General features: G+C 40.3%; 1 protein-coding gene across 1 annotated transcript in view; it reads left to right on the top strand.

Moving 5' to 3' along the window:
- GSG1L (GSG1 like) overlaps nt 1–26,039 on the top strand; it is a 62,126-nt gene that overhangs the window by 14,420 nt on the left and 21,667 nt on the right. The window contains exons 2-3 of the mRNA XM_084295774.1: nt 6,443–6,490; nt 23,893–24,045. Coding sequence (XP_084151900.1) covers nt 6,443–6,490; nt 23,893–24,045 — 201 coding nt within the window. The remainder of the gene's footprint in view (nt 1–6,442; nt 6,491–23,892; nt 24,046–26,039) is intronic.

Below are 26,039 nucleotides of genomic sequence, written 5' to 3'. Positions count from 1 at the left end.
TGGATGAAAATGATTCCTACTTACAGCACAGTATCTTTTTATAGTCCACCTACTTGTCTGGACTTCTTGGTCAGGGGCCTAAAGTTCACTAGGTGTGAAAAGAAATTGAGGGAGCTGGGCTTATTCATGTCCCTACAAGTATAGGAAGTATTGCTACAAAGATGCCAGAGCAGCTAGAGGAGTTCAGGTTGGACATTAAGGAGCACTTCTCTAGAAGGGTGGTGCAGCCCTGGGACCACAGCCTTGGAGAACCTCCATCCTTGGAGCCACTAGAGATGAGGTATCTTCATTGCTGAGGTATTTCAGGATTTGGCTGGGCAAAGTCACAGGCAACCTGATCAGCTGTTCACGACAGTCCTACTCTGAACACAAAGCTGGACAAGAGGCCTGCAGGGTCCTGTCAACACGGTGCTAGTGGGCTGTTAGGATTTCTGTGATCCACCAAGTAACTTTCAGTCTGTCTGTTCCAAAACTTACTCTTCTGACATTCCTTCTGCTCAGGTGTGGACAGCCCAGTCTCCTGGGAAATAGAGATTTCACTTTGATAAGCTGTGTTTCCTTTTCTTGACTGTCCTCTTAACACCTGGATTGACAGAGTCCTTCCCTCTGCCCTGGTGATATTGAAATGTTTCTTTCAGGGTCACGTGAACCTTTTATTTTATAGTAATTTACACATAGACAAAGACTACAGATTATGTACACAGCACGTTTTAGCATATTTAGCACAGGTTTACAGCAGCAAAAAGTAAATAAAAGTAGCAGTATTAGCATTATAATAACAGATAACTATTTCATCACAGTCATCATTTGAATAATTTCTTATATGTCAGTCCTGCTGACAAAGACATCAGAAGAATTAACATTTTATAGTGGTTTGTATGTATAATTGCTACTCAGAAAAAAAAAATTGCACACTAACTTCAACATCACTACAGCATTTCACTTCTTATTCTTTTTTAATGGCTCACATTTCCTAAATTAGTCATTTGTCTGTGCAACTAAAAGTGTTGAAAAGTAATAAAAACTTTAGCTGTCTTTGCATCAATTGAAGTGTTAAAGGGCAGAATGGATTCTTCTCCATTACCTCCAGCAGGCATGCCATGCTTTGATTCCTTGAGGCAGGGCAGACAGGGTATGGGGCAATTTGTAATATATTGAAAGAAAAACATTCATTGGATGGATGCATCTAAGCAGAGGATTTATTTTATAATTTCTGTGATTGCCTGAAGAAGAAAAAGAAAGGTCAAAACATCCATCTTTAAGATACATTACCTTCTCAGAAGCAATATGCTTCTCAAGAGTTCCTGCAGAAACTGAGGTAGAGTCCTACACAGAGAAACTGTAATTTACAATGATAAACGGATAGAACAGCCACAAGGCAGAGGGAGTGACGTGGAGCTGTGTGGTGGTCATGGCAATGAATTTGTCTGCTTTTTTAACAATGGGTTTAAAAAGGTCTGAAAATACTATGCAGTTTTTTAGCTTGCTTTGTGCTTCATGTTTTGTCTGTCATAGTCACAGTGTCATATCTAAATTAGGGCCTGATTCATGCCTTCTGGAATACTGGGGTGAGTGAGGCTTAGACATCTGGAGCAAAGTAGTCAGAGTTAGACAAATGCCTTTGTTTGGTCCCCCCCCAGAAAGATGATGTCTATCTCTCCAGTGAACTAGTACTAAATGTCAGGTTCTTGTGGAAAACGACTTTTTTGCTTTCTGCTGTAGCATCAAGTGCCCAGCTGGTGTTCCAAGCTGATTCTCAAAGTCTTTAATGATAACCTTTCCAAAATAATCATCTGACAGCGTGAATCCAGTATTCTCTACAAGCGGGACCAGAATGATTTTTGTTCTGCTTAGCTTGTTCCCTGAGAACATGCTTCCATGGGTTGGCTTATAAAATAAAGTCAACCATTCTCTGCTCATTCACATTCTTCCTTGCATGAGGAGTACAGTGTTTGGGGCACTGAGAAAGTGCAGCCAGAATTTGAATGTTACGCCTTGTACAAGAAAGCCAACTGAATGCCTCCTAAAGGGCCCTCAAGTTGGTCCCTCAGGTTTGTTGCAATCAAATCCATTAACATTCTTTGAAGTGAAGTACAGAAAAGTTGTCCAAATGAACTAAAATTTTGAAGAACTTTCTCTATCCTTGAGCCATTACATAGGATTTCGGCAAAAGTTAGATTAGACAAGACCTCATTCCTCACTTTTCACTCTCAAACCACAGAAGTTACCTCTGTCCCAATGACATCCCCACCAGGAATATAATTAATACACTGTCTTTGCCTTTGGAGTCTCTCTTGCCTTGTATGCTCAGGTCGTGTTCAAGTAATGCCACCGTCCTCTCTAAAACATGTACAGATGGCAGCCAGTCAGCCATCCCTAACTTTCAGCTGTGTCTTGGTTGGAACTATCCAGGATTGCTGTAATTATAAGTTTTCATATTCTTCTGTAGCTCGTGCACATGTTGCTGCAACATCCTCCCCACCCACAAACTCCACTGCATGTCCCTCTCAGCTCAGACCAATTAGCAGAAGCTTCTCAGTTCTGTTTGTTGTCAGCTCCCTTTTGATTCCACATCTGTGTCTACATTTTGCTTCATTGATTCCATGAACAATTTCATCCTCAATGTGTGATTTACCCACTGCTCCTCTGCAGATTAGTCCCTTTCCATGTTTACCTTGACCATTTTCTCAACAACCAGGATGCTTATAGCAAAATTCTGAGGGCAGAAAAACAACTTGTTATTCACTTTCCAGTTTCTCTCTGTCTATCTTTCACATGCACTACAGAGGATTAAACTAAATTCCTTCCTGAAAGCTTCACATATAGCTGAATACCTTTCACCTCCTTCTCTCTTTTGTCCTCTGGCTTGCAAGCTGCCCCAGGCTCCTTCTGCATTAAAAAAATAAATGTTTTCCATTCTGCAGGCACTATGAAAACCATAGATGGTAACAATTTAATGATTTGTCTATTTAGAGTTCCTTCTACTCTAAGTTTAAGATAGGTTAATAAAAATAATTTGCAAATCTTTCATAGAAACAAATCAGGAAAGTCTCCTCGAGACTCCAGAGAATGTAGTCCAAGACCTCCTGTTAAACCAAGTCCTTCCAAGGAAAATTTCTCTGTAATCCACAGTCAAGAGTCATTTATTATGATATAGAGGAGTTCTTCATTCTGGTGAAGGCTAGTGGACAGTAAAAGTCTTTTGCAATCTCTAAAATACTTGCCGCTGGTTTCTCAGAAGATACGCTGTACTAGCCAAAAACATGCCTCCTCTTCCATCATCTATAGAATTCACTCTCTAAAGTTTCTTGCATCTTCAGGTTTTTTTCCAAAGACTGCCACGTTTAATTTTTTTTCCTAAGAAATTACCAACACATTAAAACCTGTCAGAAAATTTGGAATTTTTCTTTCCTTTTTTTTAAAAAAAAAAACCTCAAGACACGGCTGGCATAGGCAAACTGGTCCAGCAAGAAGACACCAAGTCACCTGGAACATCAAGTTTTCAAGACACACAGTTAAGGTTTCCTGAGCCAAGGACTTAGATTACATTTGGACTATTAAGAGTCATCCTATCTAAGGCAAGGATAGCAATGTACTCAGAAGAATAGATGCATGCTAGATGTAACTCAATGTACGCTGGAATACATCTGGGCTAATTGACCTAAAGTAAGACTTCGTTGGCTCTGCTGCCACCCCATCATTATTACCCAGAGGAGTGTTGGTGCCAGCTGCCTGTTATTGCTACTTGCAGGTGGTGCTGCCAACCAGGTACACTTTTGCATGGACCATTATGCTCCCTGTTTTAAAGTGGTCCATTGCATTTTGTTGTTGTTGTGAGATACTGGAGTTGAGTATTATCAGGAGTGATCTGCATTTAAGTCTGAGAATAGCTTCTTGAAACAGAAGTAGCTTCACCCAAGCTGGGGAGCTCTGATGCAGCTGCTGGCCTGAGACATTTGGGTGTTGCAGGAAATGTTCTGCACTGGATAATGGAGAGTCAAACCTCCATTTAAGGTACTGAAAATTCCCTCATGCTACCTAGGACATGACAATTTGGGACCTCTGCATTACAAAGATGTTTTAGTCTAGCCTTGAGAGCTGCTGTTCTTTGCAAATGATGGTTTTCATCACATTTTCCTTTCTTAGATAAAACCTGTTCAAGGGAAACTAAGTAATTCCCATAAATATCAATGTTTGTCTTCTACAAAATGTAGCAGAGTGGATAACAATCAGACACTTGGGATGAGTGACAAGAAAAAGGAGCTCATGTTTCCCATTTTCTGTTTTTTAACTATGCAGGTTGGGAGAACTCTGAGGTTTAGGTAATTAATGAAAGGACAAAGTGAGAAAGGTTCATTCTTCTGTTTCAAATAACTTACTGAAATCTTTAGTAACCTTATTCTCATGACACCACTGAACTGGTTTGTCATGATTTCATTTTTTAAATGTTGCTTTCCTAGGAGGTTTATCCATTCTCATCTTTGGATCTACCCTAGTCTTCCTCCCCCTTCTCTCAATTTTCCTTGCACTGAGTCTTTTGAGGATCAACTGCATCCTTATCCCAGTGTAAGAAACAAAGCTCCTTCTTTCCTCTCTGTACTGATGACTCAGACACCCATCCATACTCTGAACCCTTCTCCCACCCAATATGCAGCTTCCTGTCATCTCCTTGTGGCCATGCAGTGAACAGAAGGAAGAACGAGGTAGCTCTAAACTGTCAGAGATCTCTTTTTCTAGTCACTGAGAACAACTTACCATTCTTTTCACTCACCCCTATGGCATAGGCAGGAAGTTGATTTTTGGCTGTTCTCATTACTCAATGTCCCTAATTCCTGCACTTCATGCAGATTTAATTCTTTAGGGTAATTGTCCCTGCTCTGTAGCCATCAGAATTACAAGAAAAAAATGGGAAAATCACTTTCTGAGTTTGCAACCCCTAACATGTCACTTATCTGCTACTTCTCATTATTCTTCCGTCCTCTTATCCTTTCTTTATTTTTCTCTGCTAAAGTGCCTACCAAGATCTAATCAACAGCAGCCTACCTGAGTTGTTATATAAGCTGTTACCCTTGTGCTCAGTCATCTTGCTGTGCACTCATTCTGTCCCCAGTATCCTCTTGTTTTATGCCTTTTCTTTCTTGTGCACTGTGGGACTGACAGGGTGGCTGCACAGTACATCACCACTATTCATGTTATTATGGACAGTTGCAAGCACAAAGGGGCCCTGATCACTGGTGCAGTTATTGCATGTCTATGCCTGTCTCTGACAAGATGGAGGAAAAATTTAGAGTAATTAGCATTCTCTCTCCTATCATCAAGTCCTTCAGCTACTTTTTCTTACTCTTTAGGCAAATTTCCTGCAATTTAGGCAAATCCAAATTCTGTAATTACCATACATGTTGCATGAACAAGTGTAGCAGTGTGCTGCTGAATGAGCTTTGGTGGGATCACTGGGATGAGCATCCTGATCAGTTTGCTCCTAGACAGGGCTGCCATTCACTGCCAGGAGCTTGCCAGCAGGATGTGCTGGGGAAGGTGGACACATGCTTCTGTAGCACACGTTGGTCTCCTCGCGCACTTTGGCAGTATACTGAGGTAAGGCAGCCAATATTCTAGGGCAGACCTGGCAAGTCCTCACTGTGCTACTCCTTTTCCCTGTTTTGCATGAGTTTTTTAGCTACCTTGTACATGATAAGTACTTTCAGGGCGGGGCAAGAAAGGGAAATGCTTTGTTGTTTTTTTTTGGTTTGGTTTGGATTTCTTCTGTGTATTGTTTTCATAACAGGTGTTTACTTTTTTCCCTTTTTCAATGTATTTCCTATCAGTATTACAACTGTACTTCAGGGTTGTGGGGGCAGCTTGCCAGCACTTACCAGAATTCTGCAGTCAGAAGTATTTTCGTCACACTGGCATATAAACATGCTGTGAGCAAATCTGTCAGAGTAGCTCGAGAGGGACTCTGAGAACTGAGACATCTGTGCGCGTGGCAGTGCTTCCTGTCTCCAGGAGTTTTGGCCATCCTCTGGTGAGGTACAGACATTGCACTGAAGATGAGAAGAAAGGGAGCAAACCTATTGGTGAATTAGGCCTTTGTCCTCCCAGTGCTACCCCACCACAGTGCCTCTCCATCTAGAGTTCAGAACTGTTTTAGCCCTTAGCAAAGAGCATCACAGACCCAACGGGGACCTAATCATGTGAGAGGAAATTTTTCTTTGCTAATTTTATTTTGTACTCCTGACCAAAGGACTGTGAATATGGCCTTGTGAGGATAATGTGTTTTGTCCAGGATGGAGGCCCAGTGAATGTCTGCTCTGTGTGTGAGACAACATAGTGGTCCTGTAGAGTCTCAGGTGGGAGTGATGGCAGAAACAGCAGTCAGAAAGAGGAAGCAGAGCAAAAACAATCAAATTATGTCTCCTAAAATAATCCTTTTCTTTTAAAGGTGAAAAATGTCGAAGTTTTATTGACCTTGCTCCGGCTTCTGAAAAAGGTAAGACAATACGGTCAAGGCTTCTTCCCATTTTACAAATTGCATCAGTACTGTTTCTTGTCATACTTCAGTGCCAGGGGAAACATTACTTCCTAAGTACACAGGAACTTACATGTCATCCAGATTAGATGCAGCCAAGGGTTTAAGACAGATGTTTACTTAGTTTATGCAGACCTGTCGTTTCTCTGACGCATTTTTTCTTCATTTAGCTGCTTGGTTTTTGTTTTCTTTTTTTCAAGTAAATGAAGATTTATATTGTAATAAAGACATCTACCTACTTCTTGTACCAATGAAGGTCACAATACATAGTTTCCTTAGGCCATGAAGACATTTATAGTCAGAAAACTGCAGTCACATTTATTTTCAGATACCAAATGGCACTTTGCGAGAGGAGATCATGTATCTGCTTGTTTATTTGACCTACCCTCAAAAAAAAAAGCAAAAAAAAAAAAAGCAACTGTACAGAAAGGACAGGCTGCAAAGCTTTTCTTTACCTCATAATAGAGGTGAAAATTCTCTACAGCAATTTAAGCCATATTTCCTAAAAGTGTTTATCAGCAAAATAATAATAATAACAAATGAGTAGAGTTCAATTAACCAACAAATTGGGCAGCTGAGCACCCAGTTCTGCATCCTGCTTCCTGCTCAAGACAGAGCACTCTGCCCATAATTGAACAGGTGCACAAGCCCTGTACTGTCCTTCACACTGATGAGATTCTGGAGAATCCAAGGGGCAGGTGTAAACTCATGTCTGTATGAAGAAATGACACAACTTGTTAGATCACTTGAGACGATCACAAAACCTTTTGTGCATATGGTATGTTCATCAGGTTTGACAGAGGCAGAAAGCGGCATAAAGAAAAATTGTTCTTAGTCTAAATTATTGATCAGCTGGACAACTTGAAAGAGAAGAGTAATTACTATTAATAGTGGGGTATTTCAGTGAGAGAAATAGTAACAGTCTCTGTGAAGTTTCTTGTAAGTATACTTGAATATATTATACAGATAATGGAAACCCAATTCTGGGTTTACTACCATTAATGGACTGTGAGCTAAATCTTACACACGGCAATGGGACCTTGGGCATAACAAGTCACATGAAACCACTAGCTCAATGTTAAGTATAGGTCAGAAAGCAACTGTCTTTTAGGAATCATTAGGAAAGAGCTGAGAACAGAGCAGAGAATATCCCATCACATGATGACTGTACACATTCAAGAATTGCTCTCTCTATAAAATATAGCGTAGTATTTTGTCCTTTTTAGTCCAGTTCACAGAATGGCAGCAAGAATACTCAGAGTTCTAGAAGGTTCTGTACAAGAAGGAGACTAAGAGTCTTCATCCTGAAGGAGAGAAATGTGAAAGGAGACAGAATGGACATTTATAAAGACATAAGAGGAACGGAAAAGGCAACAAGACCTAGTGTACATTGCATGACACTGTCAGGAGACAGACTCAAAACATGCACAATGTGTCTGTTATAAAGGCAGTGGGATGGTTTTGTGCTTTATCCATTTTTCTGTGCAAGTTCATTATGGTTCATAATGCTGGGTTGCGTCACCCACACACTTTCCAAAACAGCACTTAGTACTGTAAGTATTTTTTGGTGTTGCTAAACACTGTCAGCATTTTTTTTTTTCCAGTAGCGCTTTTAGAGTTGCTGCATGGTGTCAGTGTATATTTCTAGACTATTCTATTTTTCCTTTTTGAAGAAGTTAAGTTCATTTGGTATAGTTCTAGTGAAGAAAATTACTTCTATTTTTGAAGTCTATCCATGCAGTTGTATGGCATATTCACAGAAAGAGGGGAATGCTCAGCTGGAGATACAAAATATTGACTACCTGACTTACAAGCAGAAACAGGATAAACTCTGCAATTGTAGACCAAATTGACTCTGAAACATAGTCAATCTGAATTCTTCACCATCAGTCTTGTATTGTCCAGAGATCCTTACATAACATGAAAATTGTGTCAATGATGCCCAACTTATCATAGAATCATAGAATCACAGAATCATTAAGGTTACAAAAGACCTCCAAGATCATCTGGTCCAACCATCCCCCTACCACCAATGCCACCCACTAAACCATGTCCCTAAGCACCACATCCAACTTTTCCTTAAACACCCCCAGGGACAGTGACTCCTGAACCTTCCTGGACAACCCATTTCCAATGCCTAACCACTCTTTCTGAGAAGAAATTTCTCCTAATTTCCAACCTAAACCTTCCCTGCCGCATTCTGTCTTGTCCTATCTCTAGTTATGTGTGAGAAGAGGCCAACACCTTCCAGGTAGTTGGAGAGAGCAATAAAGTGTCCCCTGAGCCTCCTCTTCTCCAGACTAAACAGTCCCAGTTCCCTTAGCTGCTCCTGACAGGATTTGTGTTCCAGGGCCTTCAGCAGCTTCGTAGCCCTTCTCTGTATATGGCTGCAGGGCCTCAATGTCCTTCTTGTACTAAGGGGCCCAAAACTGAACACAGCACTCGAGATGCAGCCTCACCAGAGCAGAGTACAGGGGGATGATCACCTCCCTCGTCCTGCTGGCTACACTATTCCTGATACAACCCAGGATGCCATTGGCCTTGGCCACCTGGGCACACTGCTGGCTTACATGTATGTTCAGGTGAGCATTGACCAACACCCCCAGTTCCTTTTCCTCTGCACAGCTTTCCAGCCACTCTCCCCCAAGCCTGTAGCGTTGTATGTTGTTTTTTTTTGTGACAAAAGTGCAGGACCCAGCACTTAACCATGTTGAGCATCATCCCATTGGCCACATCCGCCATCCATCTAACCTGTCCAGGTCCCTCTGCAGGGCCTTCCTGCTCTCCAGCAGAAACTTCGCTGCAGTATTCTTTAACTTCCTGACTTACTCTGTTCTTTTCTAATTAGAAACAACTTCCTAATTCTTTAATTTCTTCATCCTCTCACTCAGCATTGATGTTACTAAGCATCCCCTGTGCTGTAATACCCTTTTGAAAGAGATCGAAGAAATCAACACTTGAACCTGTATTTCTCAAATAGATCAATGAATGTATTGAGACCAGATGATTCCAGAGGGCTGACTTCTGCTCCATTCCAAAGTGAATCCTATTTAGAAAAGGTGGTAGCACTATGTAGCTGGCAAACAGCAGCTGGCAAGGGGCAGGAGACAGATTTCCCCCACTTTTGGAGCAATGAGAAACCAGTGAACACTTCCACGTTCTTGTGACGTTGATAGGGCATGCAGACTGGTCAGAAGCTTGTTAGCTATTCAGTAACACCCGATGCTGGGACAGATACTTGATTCCTCTTCCAAGTAAATGAGATATTGATAATGTACAGCAAATATGTAAAAACTGAGGGCCTTTTTCTGAGGTAAGCTATACTAACATATTTTGGTTTCCACAGACCATTGTGTAACTGGATTTTTTTAGACTAAATTTATCTTTACAATAAGACTTCAGCTTATTCCCGTAAACACATTCTTGGTATAACTTACCACTTAAAAGTGTATGTTCAAGGTTTTAATTGTCTAAAATGTCTCTATTCATGCATGCACTATTACTGCAACTGGGCACTTAGCTTCCCAAATTTTTCTTTTCAGTTGGTTTTCCCTGACCCAAATAAGACCTCTATCTAACCAACTTCTATGCTAAATACAGGTTGTTGAAGCCTGTCAAAATACTTCCAAGCACATCATCTTCCACTTTTAAGGCATGCTGGAAAGAAGTCTATGAACAAACTTAGCCTGGTTGTGTAACCAGTCTCTTCTAGAGTCCATCACCAATTAACAGCAAGTCAGTATAAAACCGCTTCATAATATTTAAAACCTTCTTAGCAGAGGAAAGGAAACTTAATTTATCTCTAGTGTAGCTGGATACCATATTTCTGAACAGCTATTATAGCCTTTGCATATATTGCACCAGTGCCATCTACTAAAAAGAGGCAAATCTGAGCAGCAAGATTTGGGGCAAACAGACCCACGGAATGGTATAAATAATCATTCGCAACCCACGCTAGGAGAGCTCTCCCCTACACTTAAGTCAGCTGCCAACAATCTGCCAGAACCTTCTAAGGCTAACATTGAATTTATTACCTATTGCTGTTTGTTAATGCCAAATCTGCTTAATAAAATCAGCTTGGTGATGGTAGGTAATAAATAGAAAAAACATTTTCTGTGTTCACAAATATTTTGTATGACAGTTTCCATTCAGTAATGATAAAGGATGGTAGGGTGGTAACCAAGGCTGGTTACTTTGGCCAGGATTCTTAACGGGCAATCACCGAACAGTTATTGTTGGGTCCCATGCTCTGTGCTATTTTCTAATTTTCATTACAGATGTGAGTAGCAAGGGAGCACGTATTTCCAAAAGGAGTTGGAAGGAAACTGCTACCTGATCTTTAAGTTCTGAATTGCTCCTGGGATCTTCTCCACAAAATGTGATCAAAGTTTTGCTCCTGCTGAGTATTTTTATGTCCAAAGAAGAAAAGTAACCTGTTTAGTGAAGGACATTTATGTGTTAGAATGGAAAATGCATGCAGTTTTTAGCTCCTTGGTCCATTTTTAAATATACCTTCCAACCTTTCTTCTCCCTTTGGGCTGTTCAAAACAAAGCTTGCTAACACAGCTTTCTGTCAAGCTCCCTGATGCAGTGCCCATCCAGAACACTGTGGCTGCGACACATTCCATCACAATTTTCCTTCTCTCATCAGCCCTTTTGGGTGTACCTTCTAGCTCCCATCACTTCAAATCTGTGCCTGAGAGAAATTCCAAGAGGCCATGGAGGATACAATAAAAAGGAAGAAAGCAAGGCCAAATACTATGCCTGGGAACAGCAGCACCACAGTATAAAGCAAAAGGTAGCAATATGTCCCACCAAATGATCTGACAAATGACACTACATATAAAGGCCTGTTCCTCCCTCTGCACAGAACTGTGTAGAGATTTGAACTCCCTCATTCTTCCCTAAATGTATAAATGTCAGCTGTGAGATCAGGAGAATGAAGAGTCATAACTGGCTAGACTCCCTATCCAAGTGAGGACTGGGATATATACAGAGGAAGTTACTTGGAAATGGCATCTGTGCTGAAATAACTTTGCTGGGGAAGAGGGAGGGCTTGCAGGGAATGTGGTGCCTCTGAGGGTTTTCGGGATGGTGCTCAGTGTGGCCATGACTCATGTGCATTCCAAACACCTGGAGTGCCTGCACCGTGTGCTGAAACGTGGTGTCTGGCCTGAGGAGTACAGACTCACTGGGAAGCTGCTTCAGGAACAGGCTAAAAGGTTGTTGGCTCAAAGTTTAGAGATGGTTGCACCAACACAGGACAGGATTCACATAGGATTCACAGGACAAAATCCCTACAGGTATGGTACAATCTCAGCTAGTACTCCGTAATTCCTCACCTGCTTCAATTGTCATATCTATGGAGTAATACCACCCAAAAAATAATAAAGTAAGAGGTCATGAGCAACTGCCCATACAGCATTGCTTTCTACTTATTCACAGGGTAATTCACATGCATAAAATAAACAATACTTTTCAGACACCATGAAAATTGAGGCAAGGTGAAATCTGACAGAAAATGTTCATTGCTAGTGAGTATTTAACACTCAGAATTGTTACAGAAGACTTTTTAAATTATAGAGTGCACTGTCAAAGATAGAAGGTGCCTTCTGTATGTCCTCTATACAGATCATGATAATGCATCCTGTAGAGATGAAAAAATAAAAGTTATGTATTGACTAAAAAGTAGCTGGCAAAAGTAGGATGGCAAACAAATAAACAAATAAAGTCTCACCTAAACAAAGAAGAAGTGAAATCTGAGCTAAATCCATACATGTTTCTAAACCAGCACTACAACAGCGGGTAACGAGAAAGAAAACTAGATGCCTGATTTTAATGGATACTGACATAATTAGTGTATCAGAAATTTGATGGGAGAAAGATAACTAGTGGGACAATAATGTAACGGCAATGATTACACTCAAACCCAAAGCAGGTATTGTGCACTCAAGTTGAATTAGAATAACAAGGTAATGTCAGTAACAAGCAACACCATCTCTGTAATTGGATTCCATTCCATTCTCAGAGAAAAAGTACAGAACTATGCTAGTGATCACCCATTGGGGTGGCCAACAGTAGCAGGGTCAAACTTTGTATTAGGGATGGTATAAGGACAAGAAAGAAAATAGTAGGAGACAATTTTAAAATTCCATAAGTAGACTGAGAAAATGTCACACTAGATATGATACAGAGCCTAAAATTTGAAGAAATGTAACGGATATGGAAAAATTAGTCAAGAAACTTGTAACTCTTTACTTATTCCTGAGGGGTGTGGGAATGTTGATTCACAATGGTTCTAGGAGATACTTTGCATCTGTGACTAACATACACAGATTCAGCATCCTTGCAGAGTGAATAAGTCAAAAAACAAACAGCAACAACAAAAAAAAAACCTTGTGAATTAGGAAATGTAAGAGAAACAAGCACTAATTAAAAGAAATGAAAGGTTCAGCTAAAATCTCTCCATGGGGAACTGTACAGGGGCCGGTGCTCTTCCAAAAGTGCTTGAGAAAATGGTTGAACAGCTTATTGCTGATAATGGGCCATTCACGGCACTAAAGAAAAATGAGTAGAAAAAAAATGCAATTGCGGTGAGTGAGAGGGGAAATGGCAGATAATATTTGATGTTGATAAATGCAAAGTGGTGAACACGAAGAATAATCCTACCTTTACAAATATAGTGATGGCTTCTGAATTAGCTTTTACCCCTCAGGATAGAGTTCTTGGAGTGGTGACAGACAGTTCTATGAAAACATCAATTTAGTGCTCTGCAGAGATTAAGATGAAAAGAAATATTAGGATCATTGTAGAAAATAAAGAACATAACAAAAAAATATCATCATGCCACCACATGTATTCATGATGTACCCACCCACGGCACTCTGAGTGCACTCCTTATCCCTCCCTTTCCAGTGCCACCTCAAAAAAGATATGATAAAATTTAAGAAGAGAGGAGAATGACAGTCAAAAATAGGAAACACTTTTTTGTATGAGAAGGAAAACACAGAACAGATTTCAGGATGGAAAACACAAAAATGAAACTCAAACCAGCCAATTAATTTTTTTTTTCTTTTTTCTTTTTTTTCTTTTTCTTTGTGTGCATGTGTACTGTGTAGATGAAGAAGAAGAAAAGAGGATAGCTTTTCTATAACTGCTTCGACCACCTAGAGACCTACATCCAGTGAAAAGAAATGTAACTGGTTTTCCTGTAAGAATTGCACACTCCCCAAAACAGTCCCTATTGTCTTCTTAAATATTTCATATCCTGCTTACATTAATTTTAATATAATTTTAATAGGGTTTTATATATGTATTTATATATATATATATTTATATATACATATACCCACACAATCAAGTACCTGTGCACTTGTATAAGGAAAGTTATGTAGAAAAAAAGATCTTGCTAACCTTTTATTTGTGTTTTCTGACACATCTGTTGTGAATTGTAAGTTGTTTTTAAGAGCCAATTAAATATACAAAGAAGAAACCATGCTTAGGATCAGAATTTAGGTAAATTTGCATTACGAAGCAATAAGCTTGCTTTTCATGCTGGTAATTCAAAAGGCATGGAGAACATTGTTTCTCTGCTGTAGGGAATGGTAGCCACAAGTTCTGAGTATAACTCATTTCTCAGCCCAGTGCTGAGGAAGTACATTAGCAGTGCTAACTCTAACTCTTCAAAGGAAGTATTTAACCCAAAAATATTAATTAATGCACATGGGATAATCCTGATTTAGGGTGTTTGTCATGAGCTTTCCCATTATATTACTCTACTGTATTCACACTAGGATACAGAGAATGTATGCAAAAAGATATTCCACAGGTTGTTCAATGTCCTATGCAGGATTAAATTTAGAATCAAGCCCAAAGTCATGCCATCAAACTAAAGAAAATTATTTTATTTAGCTCACAGCTCAAACTCACCTTTGAAATTAAAGAAACCAGCAAAGAACTATAGCTAAACAAAACCAAAACAGCTGGCACTTCTTCTATCTCCTGAAGCAATTTCTGCTGATTTTATTTGTCATATGGTCTTTCACGTTCTGCAAACTATAGTCTTATCTGTGTGCTGCTCCTTTGCATTTTTTGACTGCCTTAGTTTTACAATACCAGATAGTTTTAGGTATGCCCAATGTCTTTCAGGATTATGAAGCTTTCTTTGTTTTGGAGGGAACTCTCTTAGTTTTGTGGTCTGTTTCTCTCATCCCACATCTTTTACGCTGCCGCACAAGAGGAGCAGACAGATGGTCTGATATTATGAGACTGCATTAACCAACAGATGGACTGACTGCTCAGAGCTGAGTCCCTGTGCCAGCCACAACAGCATGCTCAATGTTTATTCCTTCCACCATTTTTTATTGATCATTCCAACATTTCTGGCTTATAATTCCACTCTTGGAGCAGCAGACATGAGCCAATGACTAAAACCATCAAAATGCAACTGAAGAGAAAGCATGAGATTTATGTGACCATTTTAAGCTTATTTTAATTCCTTTCACAAACAAGATGCATAGCATTTCACAAAATGTACCTGTTTGTATATTTTTCCTCTCTTCTCTCTCACAGTGAACGTGGGGAGGAGAGATTAATTTGAGATCTAGGTGTCAGTTCTAACATAATGGGCATGTCTGGAAAAACAGAGCAATGACAGACAGAGGGTCTAGAAACATAGGGGGAAGCTAGTACAGAGTGGGAGAAATGAAGCAAACAGGATCAAAAACGCAGAGAAATTAACTCTCTACATATATAAACAGCCTATCTTAAAAATCACTAGTGTAAGAAACCCAAACCCGTAAGTCTACAGAACACTCACCATAAAAGCAACACCTATTACATGAACATTGAAACAGCTGTCACTGTACCAGTAGCATTATGCTATTAGTTCTGGAATTGAATATTAAAGAAATAACTAGATTTCCCCTGTTGTGGCAGACCACGGTGGGTACCATGAAACAGGGTGCCATCTCAGTCAGGTCTGATAATCTCAAAGAACACATCACTCTGTTCCACTGTTTCTAGCACATAGTTGTTTGTTGTATGAAGTGTGAAGGAGGAAAAAACTCAAAGCCTCCACCAGCTCGTATCAGATTTTCTCAGACAGATGAAGGCTGAGTTGATGGAGGAGAGACTATGTCTCATCGTAGCTCAGCTGGACTCCTGACTATCAGAGCAGATATTTAACACTGAATTATGAGGAACCTGGCAAGTGTAAACCTTTTCAAGATCTCTTTGGCTCTCTGCACCATGGTCCAGTCTTATAGCTCACCCAGGGACAGCATGGCACAGTGTGACAGTTCAAATGAGGCTGTTTTAGTCAGACCCTTGAATACCACAAAAAGAAGGGCAGTTCTGTTATTAGAATGGCTGGTAAGCAGTAACTACATCTCATCTTCAGCAGGGAGCACAGGCTGAAGTAGTAGGTGTTTCCAAGGAGGATAAAATCCCATTGAGATATTGTCAATGTACGTTTACCACAATTAGGAAGATGATTTTCTGTTGGAAAGGGCCCACAGGAATGACTCTGGACTATCAGTCCTTGGGCATTGCTCAAGGAATGCCAGAGTGATCAGGAGGCAGTGTCACATAGCTTGGCAGGTAACACATTTCCAAACCACTAGTCAAAATGCAAGACTAACATTTTCATGCACACAGTTCCTGCCTGTACTGCATATAATATAGTTAACATGACTCAGCAAACTCCTTCAGGAATAGCAGTATGATTTTCCCAGAAGAGATTTTTTACGAGCAAACAGCTCATGTTTATGGATTAAAACTGCTTTGAACTCTTAACAGCAATTTCTCTCTCAGCCACCTCCTCTGTATTGCCTTGAGAACAAGCACTAATATTGGATTTTTGATAGTCACTTTCATGACCTGGCCAGCCTGAAGAAGCAGGCCAGGAGGGGATTTAAATATTATTATTTCATCTGGAGACAGGACTTCACAATCTGGCATGAGAAACTGTTGTCATAATGAGCTGGCAACAAAAATCTACTTTTCTGATTTACGAATAAATATATAATCATAAGCATATGGCATAAAACTCCCTGCTTGTATGTGAATGTGGGTGATAAGAAGTGTAGATGTGTATTTATATTCTCTAGAACTGGTTTGTCAGCTGTATTATTCTCAAGAGCACAACAGTAGATGAAATTATGGAACTTTGTGGTTCCATGAACACTGGGAATGTCTTCTTTATCAGCCCACACATAATATAATTCAGATGGTATCAAATTCTTGGTATTTCAGTCCCAGTTGCTATCAAGCCTGAGAATGGCTTTACTAACATAACACAAAACAATGAAGAATCATCTTTGCATGCTGTGGGGGAAAAAGCACAGAAGTGCATGTCAGTAATTTCTTCACATTCTTGAGGTAAATGTAACCAGAACTTTCTGATATAAAAGTTGGAGTCAGCAACTGTTGCTTATTTTTGATAGGAAATTGCGGTGGATTTTAAAAAATAATACTTGATGCTTCAATATGTATTTTTGCTCAGGCTACTGTGAACGGCCCCTAGTTTTTCTTATTTCAAAAAAAAAAAAAAAAAGCCAGATGCATACCACAGGATAACCTACAAAGACAACAAAGACAACAGCAGTTACTTCTGTTTCATATTTGTGCTTCTTAAACTAGTTACTAGACAGGCTAAATCTGCTCAAAATTTCTGGAAGTCTTTGGACTGCTTAATAGAGAATTCATTGAAGTGTGGTATGATGCATGGAGTTCTTCTAAACATAATTTCTATGACGTTTTTCAGGATTACTTTTTCAAAACTCAGTGTTGAAGATACCTGATTCAGAATGCTCCTTGGTGAGAGGTAATACTGTGATCATTTACAGGGCCTTGCCTAGTGCTCAGGGCTGACATACTAAAATAAATTCAAATTTTGTGAAGAATTTTTGAGCCTTGAAACTCATTAAAGCTGAGGTAAAGCTTCTTTATCTCATTGTCAAAAAAAAATAAAAAATCAGGTTGCTTCTTTTTTTCCATTCCAGAATTGCCTGCAACATCCTTTTGTTAACATGTTGTCTCTATGCAGTATTTGCACTCAACATGATCACCCACTTCTGAAGATATGCACTTAGGTATCTATGATTCTGCTACCAAAATCATGATGCTGTCCTCCACTGTCAGACAGGAAAATGAGGAACTGATCTGATCTTGTCAGACAGTTATGTTGCAATTGAGTTTCCATTTTCAATCACAATGAATGGCTTGTTCACTTCACATGTAGTTGCTGGAAAATGAATTTGCTTGGCATGTAGCAATGTTGATTCAGTGGCTGAGTCGTTTTCCAGGGTGATCTCAAAGGTGAAGCACTCTTCTCTGAGGAGGTGGCAATGGTGATTTTCACCAGGAACTCCACAGAGAAGACAATCTGTTAGCATGTTGTTGAGGAAATAACAATAGTGTGATGCTTGGGGATACGAAGAAGTTCATTTATGTCCTGGCTAACTTGTTGGTCTTCTCAGAATCTCTGTACAATGACAGAAGCACAGATGAAAAACATCCTTAAAGCATCGCTATGTTTGCATTTTATGCAAAGCTGGTGATCAGATAGTAACCTGTTTTGAGATGAGATGATATGAAGGGCCTTCTGAGGTAGGACTCCTATGATATAAGTGAACTTATGTGGACTTTTTCCAGCTCTGCCCTCTAAAGTTCCAGTTGAGCAGCTCATCCCAGGTCATGTTCTTACAGTGCTTTAGTTTCTCAAGAAGGTTGTCCTGAAAATAGCTATTCCCTCTTGCCTCCAGGAATAGCTCTACAGTCTGATAGTGAGCTTCAGAACAATCCGACGTGCAGCATACCGCACGTAAAAATTGTGAAGCAGGAGCAAAGAACTAAAGTGGCCCACAGTACACTAATGGAACTCTATCATTGTCAGCAACCCTGTCAAGGAGGTGATGGTCTGGTTAGTGTGGAAGCACTTGAGGAAGAAATGGCAAGATAAGGTGTATCAGAATAGCAGGTGTTGATGGTACTGAGATTAGTAGGTCATCAAAATCCTACTGTCCATCCATCTGCAGCTTCTCAGGCCACTAGGCTGGGAGACATAGGAAAGCAAATAAATTGTGATATGTAACAGAGACATGATATAACAGCAAAACAGATGATTGTCAGCTCCTAGTTGGGACAAAAAGGCACATGCAAACAGTACATTGTTGCTAACCTACAGAAAGCACAGAAGACATGAGGAGGACTTGACAGACAGCATCCCTTATTCTTTGTATCATTTCAGAGAATCCTGGAAAGACTGGCTGAACACACTTGTGCTTGTGAGAATATGTGTGTACAAGGGTGTAAGTGAAATCATCTTATTTATTGATCTATTTATTTCTTTTTAAAGTAGAAGACCTTCCTTTCCTCAGAGGTCTCACATTGCTGCTGCAATGTTGCACTATTATTTCCTGCAAGGTGAGAAGGAATGACACACTGCCTGACTAATGCTGCACATTATGAGGAAGAGGCAGTCAGAACCTAAAATCTTTCTGCATTAACAAGGGATGTCCTTGGCATAACACACACATCTTAGGTGAGCTCTGTACATGAGCTCGCAGCAGCATTCTGTGCACACATCAGACTGATGAAGAAGGATGAAGACCAAAACATGAGAGAAAGAATACAGACCCTCAGATACAGGCCATTGAGGTAGGAGACTCCTAATGAATCAAGCACTAACTTTTCTGAAGGAAATATTTTCGCAAAGGCTGAGTTAAGTCAGACAAACCACTGGAGCAGAGGACAGAGGCTGATAGGTACTAAGACAGACACAAAAGGTGACAGCAGAGAAGACAGGAAAAGAAGAGAAAAATACTCAGAAGAGCTTCTTCCCTGTCATCTTGAACAACTGAGGTTTCTTCAAGAAAGGGTGCTATCTACTTTGCTCGAAGGAGGCATTTGAGGTTGTAAGTGGAGGTAAGTCATGTCAAGTGACTGCCTGATGAACCTCCAGTTGAGAGAGGAGCAGTGGGACATCAGCATCAGCATAGATCAAAGAGTCACTCTCTCCTGAATTAATAACCCAAATCAACTGTTCTGCTTCTATTCATCTTGTACATGAAGATGTAAAATCCAGATACACCTTACATTTGCAGGATGTTATTATTTCAGATTAAATTCAAAATCAAAGCAGGCAGGGCAGAATGTATTCAGACCTGTATAAACATTCTACGTGTGACTTACCTTCCCCTATATTAAATAGATTTTTAAAAAGCACAAAGTAGATGTTCAGTGTACACCATGAAATAGGACATGAAGGTCAGACATCAAGTTCCTTTATAGGTAGGATCAGGACCCAAAGAAGAAGAAATAATTGGCTATGCTTTCCACAGGAAACTTACCCAGTCTATGTGTCTCATTGGAAAACAGTTTCACAGGACAGCAAAACTCATCTCTCATTGAGACTTAACTAACATTTCCAGTTCCCCATGTTTATTTCCCCTGCTGCATACATTCATGTAGCAGCACTTAGGTCGGGCCCCTAATGAAACTATTATTGGATGAAGTGGCTGGAATTCCTTTGTGCTACTCTTCCAGGGTGCTTTCCCGCTGACCTCTGATCCCTTTCCTGGCTCTGGGCATCCATTGCTGACATTGACATTAAACTGGTAAGATTGACATTCCCCTACTCCAGCAACTTTAGTTTAAAGACCTCTTCACCAGCTTGGCAAGCCTGTAGCCGAAGATGCTCTTCCCCTCCTCTTGCCCTGTTTGACCAGAGGGATCCTATTTCTCTCAGCAGCACTTGTTCCTCAGACTCCTTTGCTTGGAGAAGCCAAATCATTTCCTGTGACAGCAGCCACGCAGTCAGGTGTGCCTTCCTCCTCTGACTTTCTCCTTCCCCAGCAAAGTGTATGGGAGGAGGTGAAGCAGTTACAACACAGCAGAAACTGCACTGCTGAGCTCTTTTACTCACTGCTCTTCTGGACATGTTAACCTGGCCTCTCCCACACAGACATACTGTGCACCTCTTCAGTTTCTTGGCATTTCTCAAGCACACTACACTTGTGTCAACCGCACCGACCTTCAAACACCCTTATTGCCTAGTTGGGCAATAAGTAAAGCTTATATACAGGTGATGTACATCCACTAAACCTCACAAACCAAAATAAAGAAATTCTAATATGGTCAGTGAGACCACACTGACTTTCCCAGCTTCTTGAAGCTCCTGGCTCTGAGGGCTTTTTGAAGACATTTACATTGAAGCTTACTTTTCTCTGCTACTCCTGGTAAACTGCATTAGCTTGCTTATTGAGTAGTGTGCTATTGGAATTTTGGTGGTGGTATACAAATATGCCTATGCATCTGGCAGGCATTCTTAAATCTTAGAAAACCTCCAAGCTCTTGGTTTCTTCAGTCAGTCTGAAATACTTACAAGACACTGTAAGGTGAATGAATGACAACTGCAGTTCATCCTTTGTATAAAATGGGTTTTGAAGCTTTTTGAAGCCTTTGCACTGGAAGATGGGGAGGAAGCACTAGCAATCAGGCTGGAGAGAAACAGCAAAAAGAATCACCAGAATTTTGGAAGTTAAGTTAGTATGGCTGGTTGTTTACAATTCTGAACAAAACACACAATGGGTGACACATTTTATTTACCAAATAAATCTAGGTCTGGCTCACAGGTGAAAATAACATTTTCATCTGCTCAGAAAATAAATCATAATTACTTTATAAGCCTGCATCAAACAATGCTAAGCATCAGAACCTAGTATTAAGGCCTCTTCTATTATTCCCACAGCACCTAATCTCAAATCTGCATTTAATTTGGAAGCAAGCCAGAGACTGTTATAGTATGTGTGAGGAGGTTGGTGCACTTTTCTTAGAAATGCCCAGTTTACCAGTGTTAGTGAGCACTAATATTACAGGGGTACTGGGAGATGCTGTACACTGCAATATTATGCCCAGCACCATTCTGCACAACCCGAGCCTATTTTGCCTTTAATGCCCTGGAAAGATGCTGGAGGTGATCAGAGCAAATGATCATTACAGAGACATGAGACTAAGGGGGGTGAGAGTAGGGATCAGGTGCATGGCATAAATGGAGAAGAAAGAAATCTTGCAAGGAAAGGGGTTGATACAAAGGGATGGATTTCTTGCCAGGAAAGCCACACCACAGCCTTGAACTGCAGTCACTAACACAGCACTACTCTGGTCTGCAGATACCAGTAATGAGTATCTGTGAGAGCTGATACAGGGAATAAATAACCATCCAGGCAGATTTGTTGTGTATTACTCTTTCAAGGCTGGATTGAGACATTTATGAATTAGAACTAGTTAGGGCTTTATGTTGCCTCAGGTTATAGGTCAGGTTTACATAATCTGATTCTTTGTGACTCAAGGCATTTCATCATTTTCGTGTCACAGAAACTTCTGGTTTTGACAAAATGAGGTAAAATCCCTCTTTAATCCTCCTGTATCTTAGAACAAGACCCTTGCTGTCTCTCATTCCTGTTTCTTTTCAGAAAAGTGTTACCAGTTGCCCTGATAGCAAACTAACTAACAGGTATGAGAAGAACAGGTGTTTCACAGAATCACAGAATCACAGAATTTTCTAGGTTGGAAGAGACCTCAAGGTCATCGAGTCCAACCTCCAACCTAACGCTAACAGCCCTCCACTAAACCATATCCCTAAGCTCTACATCTAAACGTCTTTTGAAGACTTCCAGGGATGGTGACTCCACCACTTCCCTGGGCAGCCTGTTCCAGTGCCTCACAACCCTTTCAGTAAAGAAGTTCTTCCTAACATCTAACCTAAAACTCCCCTGGCTCAACTTAAGCCCATTCCCCCTCGTCCTCTCACCAGGCACGTGGGAGAACAGGCCAACCCCCACCTCGCTACAGCCTCCCTTGTTTACTGCTGATGGATGCAATATTACACAAAAAGTCACTGTAAAAAATTAAAAGGCTTATTTATGGCTATCCCTGTACCATTGTTTAAAAACTCAAAAGGTCGTATATGGTGGCAACAGCTAAAAGCACATACTAATTAGATGCAATTATAATGGCAACTTCCCAGACAAAATGTGAGCTGGGATCATCCTTGTCATTGACAGGACACTCAAATATTTGATAGAAGTGAGACTCTGTATCTGATTTGCTAAGCTCAACTACATGCATTACCACACATGTTCTTCCAAGGAGGAGAGAACATATATTAATATAAGTGAATTCTGTAGTAGTCTCTATGGTTACAAATAGCGTTTTCTAATATATAATAGCGTTTTCTAAATAAATCATTGTCTTCAGATGCTTAATTTTCCATGTTTCAACAGCTTAGGCTGTGATTTTCCATCCCTGCTCATTGTTTCCAGGTGAGTTCTCTAGCTATCAGGTTAACAAATGTACTGAGGAATTCTAGCAGATTCTCATGCAGAAACAGCTATTAGAAATCTGGCAGAGACTTACTATTATCATCTGTTACCATCCACTCAAATTTACCCCATGGCTTGCTGACTTTCAAGGACTCCTGCTAGAGGCTTTGTGCTGAAATATCCAGATGTAACATCCACCATGAATGAATCAGTCTCACACAGCCACTACCAAAATGAACCACTTACCTGTGCACAGCCCCAAAGAGCTACAAAAGTTGAGGTTCAAACAGGGCACATCAACTCTTCCCTTCTCCCTTTCAAACCCATCTGGGGTTTGAAAACACAGAAGGCAGCACAATTTTATTTTTATTTTTTATCTGCAGCTGCTCAACTGGGTGTAATATAAAAACTGGTTCCACACTGCTCGCATTCAGGTATTAGCTGGAGCAGCAGAGATCTATGAAGTGGATCCAAATACCCCAAGTCAGAGCATTCATTCAGCAGAACATTCACTTCTGTGAAAGAGAGCTTCCAAGAATGGGGCCCAGGACTATGCTCTAATACATATTTTAAAGTCCAGACTGGAAACATTTTCTTTGAACAGTCTTGCAAAAAGGAGGTATCCAAGACTGTTCATCTCCCACCAACCCAATATGCTCTAGGAGAATATGTGCTATCACCACAATGCATGCCCATCTAAAGTATGACATAGTGGGGGAAAAATGGACTCTGTCCTGTGTTTTGGGTCACAGGAGACAAGATGTTTTAGGTATACTCAAAGAGGTTCTCTGGCCAAGCTGGGATCCTAAGCAACAGCTTTGTCTTTCTCTAGCATCTTCACCACCCTTCTGTACTTCAGATTTTTATTCACCACCTGTTCTACTTCTCAAAGCTTGTGTAGTTGTTTACTAAATTTAATCTACTGGAATACCCAATTACTGATAAATATTCTTGATTTTGTAATTAATTTTTATCAACTTTAACCTCATGAAACTATTTACCAAATAAGTGACTGGTTGCTCCGCTTGTACTTTGCAGGTGTCCTGTGGCTGTCAGTAGTATCTGAAGTGTTGTACATCATGCTGTTAATCGTTGGATTCAGCCTTATGTGCCTCGAGCTCTTTCATTCAAGCAGTGTAATAGATGGGCTCAAGTTAAATGCCTTTGCTGCTGTCTTCACTGTGCTTTCAGGTATGAATGTTCCTTTTTTTTTTCTTTTTCCTTTTTTTTTTTTTTTTTCCCTGGGAACATGGACAAATAAAAATTCTAAAACTTTGAAAGAATAAAAACTGGGAGCTACAAGACTCTTTTATCCTTGGTTAGCTATCACATTTCCACTGCAAGCTGGGAGCAAGGACAGCATTATAATGTTGTCTCTTGCCAAAGAGAAGTAAAAAAAACATAGTCCTGATTTCACAATGGCAATGCAGTTATTAGCATCTCCCACAGCCCACACAGCCATTACTATATTACTCCCATACAGTGGAGGTCTGAACATTATTGAAACCCCCATTAAATCTTTGTACGATGGAACAGAACAGAACAGCCTTGCTGAAGTTAGTTCTAGCCTTGTCAAACCTCCTGATGGCTCCAAGCGACTATGACAAGCCTCAGGGTAGTCTGTAATACTTTTATCAAGGTCGAAAAGTTACTGAGAGAAGGTATATGACCAGCAAGACACAAATTTTAACATCAATGCATAACCATCAGCTGGAGAAAAATTCTCTGACTTAAAAAGTATAACCAGCTCCCAACAAATTCTGGAAATGAAATACAGCCAGAAACAAGCCAGGTGTGTGCCAGCTTGCTGAGCTCCCACTAGGCCACCCACCCTGCTGAAATCTCAGTTCTGCTGATGTGAGCTGCTCCTTCCACCTCCTGACTTTCCACTGTGTCACACTGACACGGAGCAGCTGAGCAATTTACTGTGGCTTCTTGGAATAAAGTATCTTCTTTCAGCCCCTGCAGTTGTTTGCATTAAATATGACATTTGTCTTGCTTAACGTACCTACAACAATGTCCTGCTTAATATACCTTCAGCACAAACATGACAGTCCCCCAGCTTCCCTCCCCCCCAGACAGCCCTGAATCACCCACACATGTAGTGAGATTAATGAAGTTCTTTAGATTCTGGAAGAAAACAGGAGTCAAGTTGAGAAGAGCCAAAAAAAAAAAAAAAGGATGGTCAGAGACATGGGTAAATGGTGAGTTCAGTTAAGGACAAAGTGTAATGTGCCCTGTTGTGGCAGAACACTGGTATTTTTGAAGTGCCTTCAACTGTTGTTGCAGCACAGAGTGGGGTTTAACATCTGTAGGCCCAAGGTCTGTTTGGGAAATGGATGACCCTGCTCTACCTTTAGCTAACCGCCTAGACCCATGCTTCTTGTGAGCTCAGCTGCACCGTGTAGTCACTAAAGCAGACATATCGCTGCCTATTGTATCTAGAAAATTCCCCAAGAATCAGAGCTGCCACTTGCTACCACTTCTTGAAAACAGTTTTGTTTTTCCTCAGAGGGATGTCTAAGTGTAAAAACACAGGCGTTTTTTTCTGCTTAAGCTGAAGAACTGTGATGGTCAGCAAAGTGGCAGAGCCAACTCAGGTTACCATGTCATCTAACTGCAGCTAACACATGGCCTAATATTCATTCAGTTGTACTTATCTCAGAAAAAAATACAGAGGTGTCATAAAGCAAGCATTATCAACATTGTACCATTAAAAGTATTCCTGTGATAGAATCTCACCACACATTACCAGGAATATCAATATCAAGCTATTAACTTAAATTCTTTGTGTAACATCCAACTGTTTTCTGAGAGTACAGATTTTTAAATCTTAACAATCATTCAGCTAAAATAACATTCTATTTGGAGCGACATTTTCAGCCTAGCTTTGCCTACTGAAATGTCTCTCCTTATTCTCTTACCTGAGGCCTGTGTGAGGTGGGCTAAGTGACATATCTTGTAGGTGGTATACCCTTGTTTTGCAGCAGCATGGTTAGAGGCAATGCTAATTGTGCAAAATTTTCTTCAACCGTTTTCTTTCTTTAACTCTTCTCTTAATTGAGAATTCAGTATGATGTAAAATAATGAGCTCTCAGTCACACCTTTCCTCTGCAAACACCTCCACGTTAGAATAGGAGGCATTAAAAAAAAACATAAAGACTAGCGGAGCTTTCAGAGCTGCC

The sequence above is a fragment of the Netta rufina genome (assembly GCF_964035555.1).
Source record: "Netta rufina genome assembly, chromosome: 15".
In the NCBI taxonomy this organism is placed as follows: Eukaryota; Metazoa; Chordata; class Aves; order Anseriformes; family Anatidae; genus Netta; species Netta rufina.
Note: the sequence above shows the minus strand (reverse complement) of the source record. Positions and strands in the feature narration are given on the sequence as shown.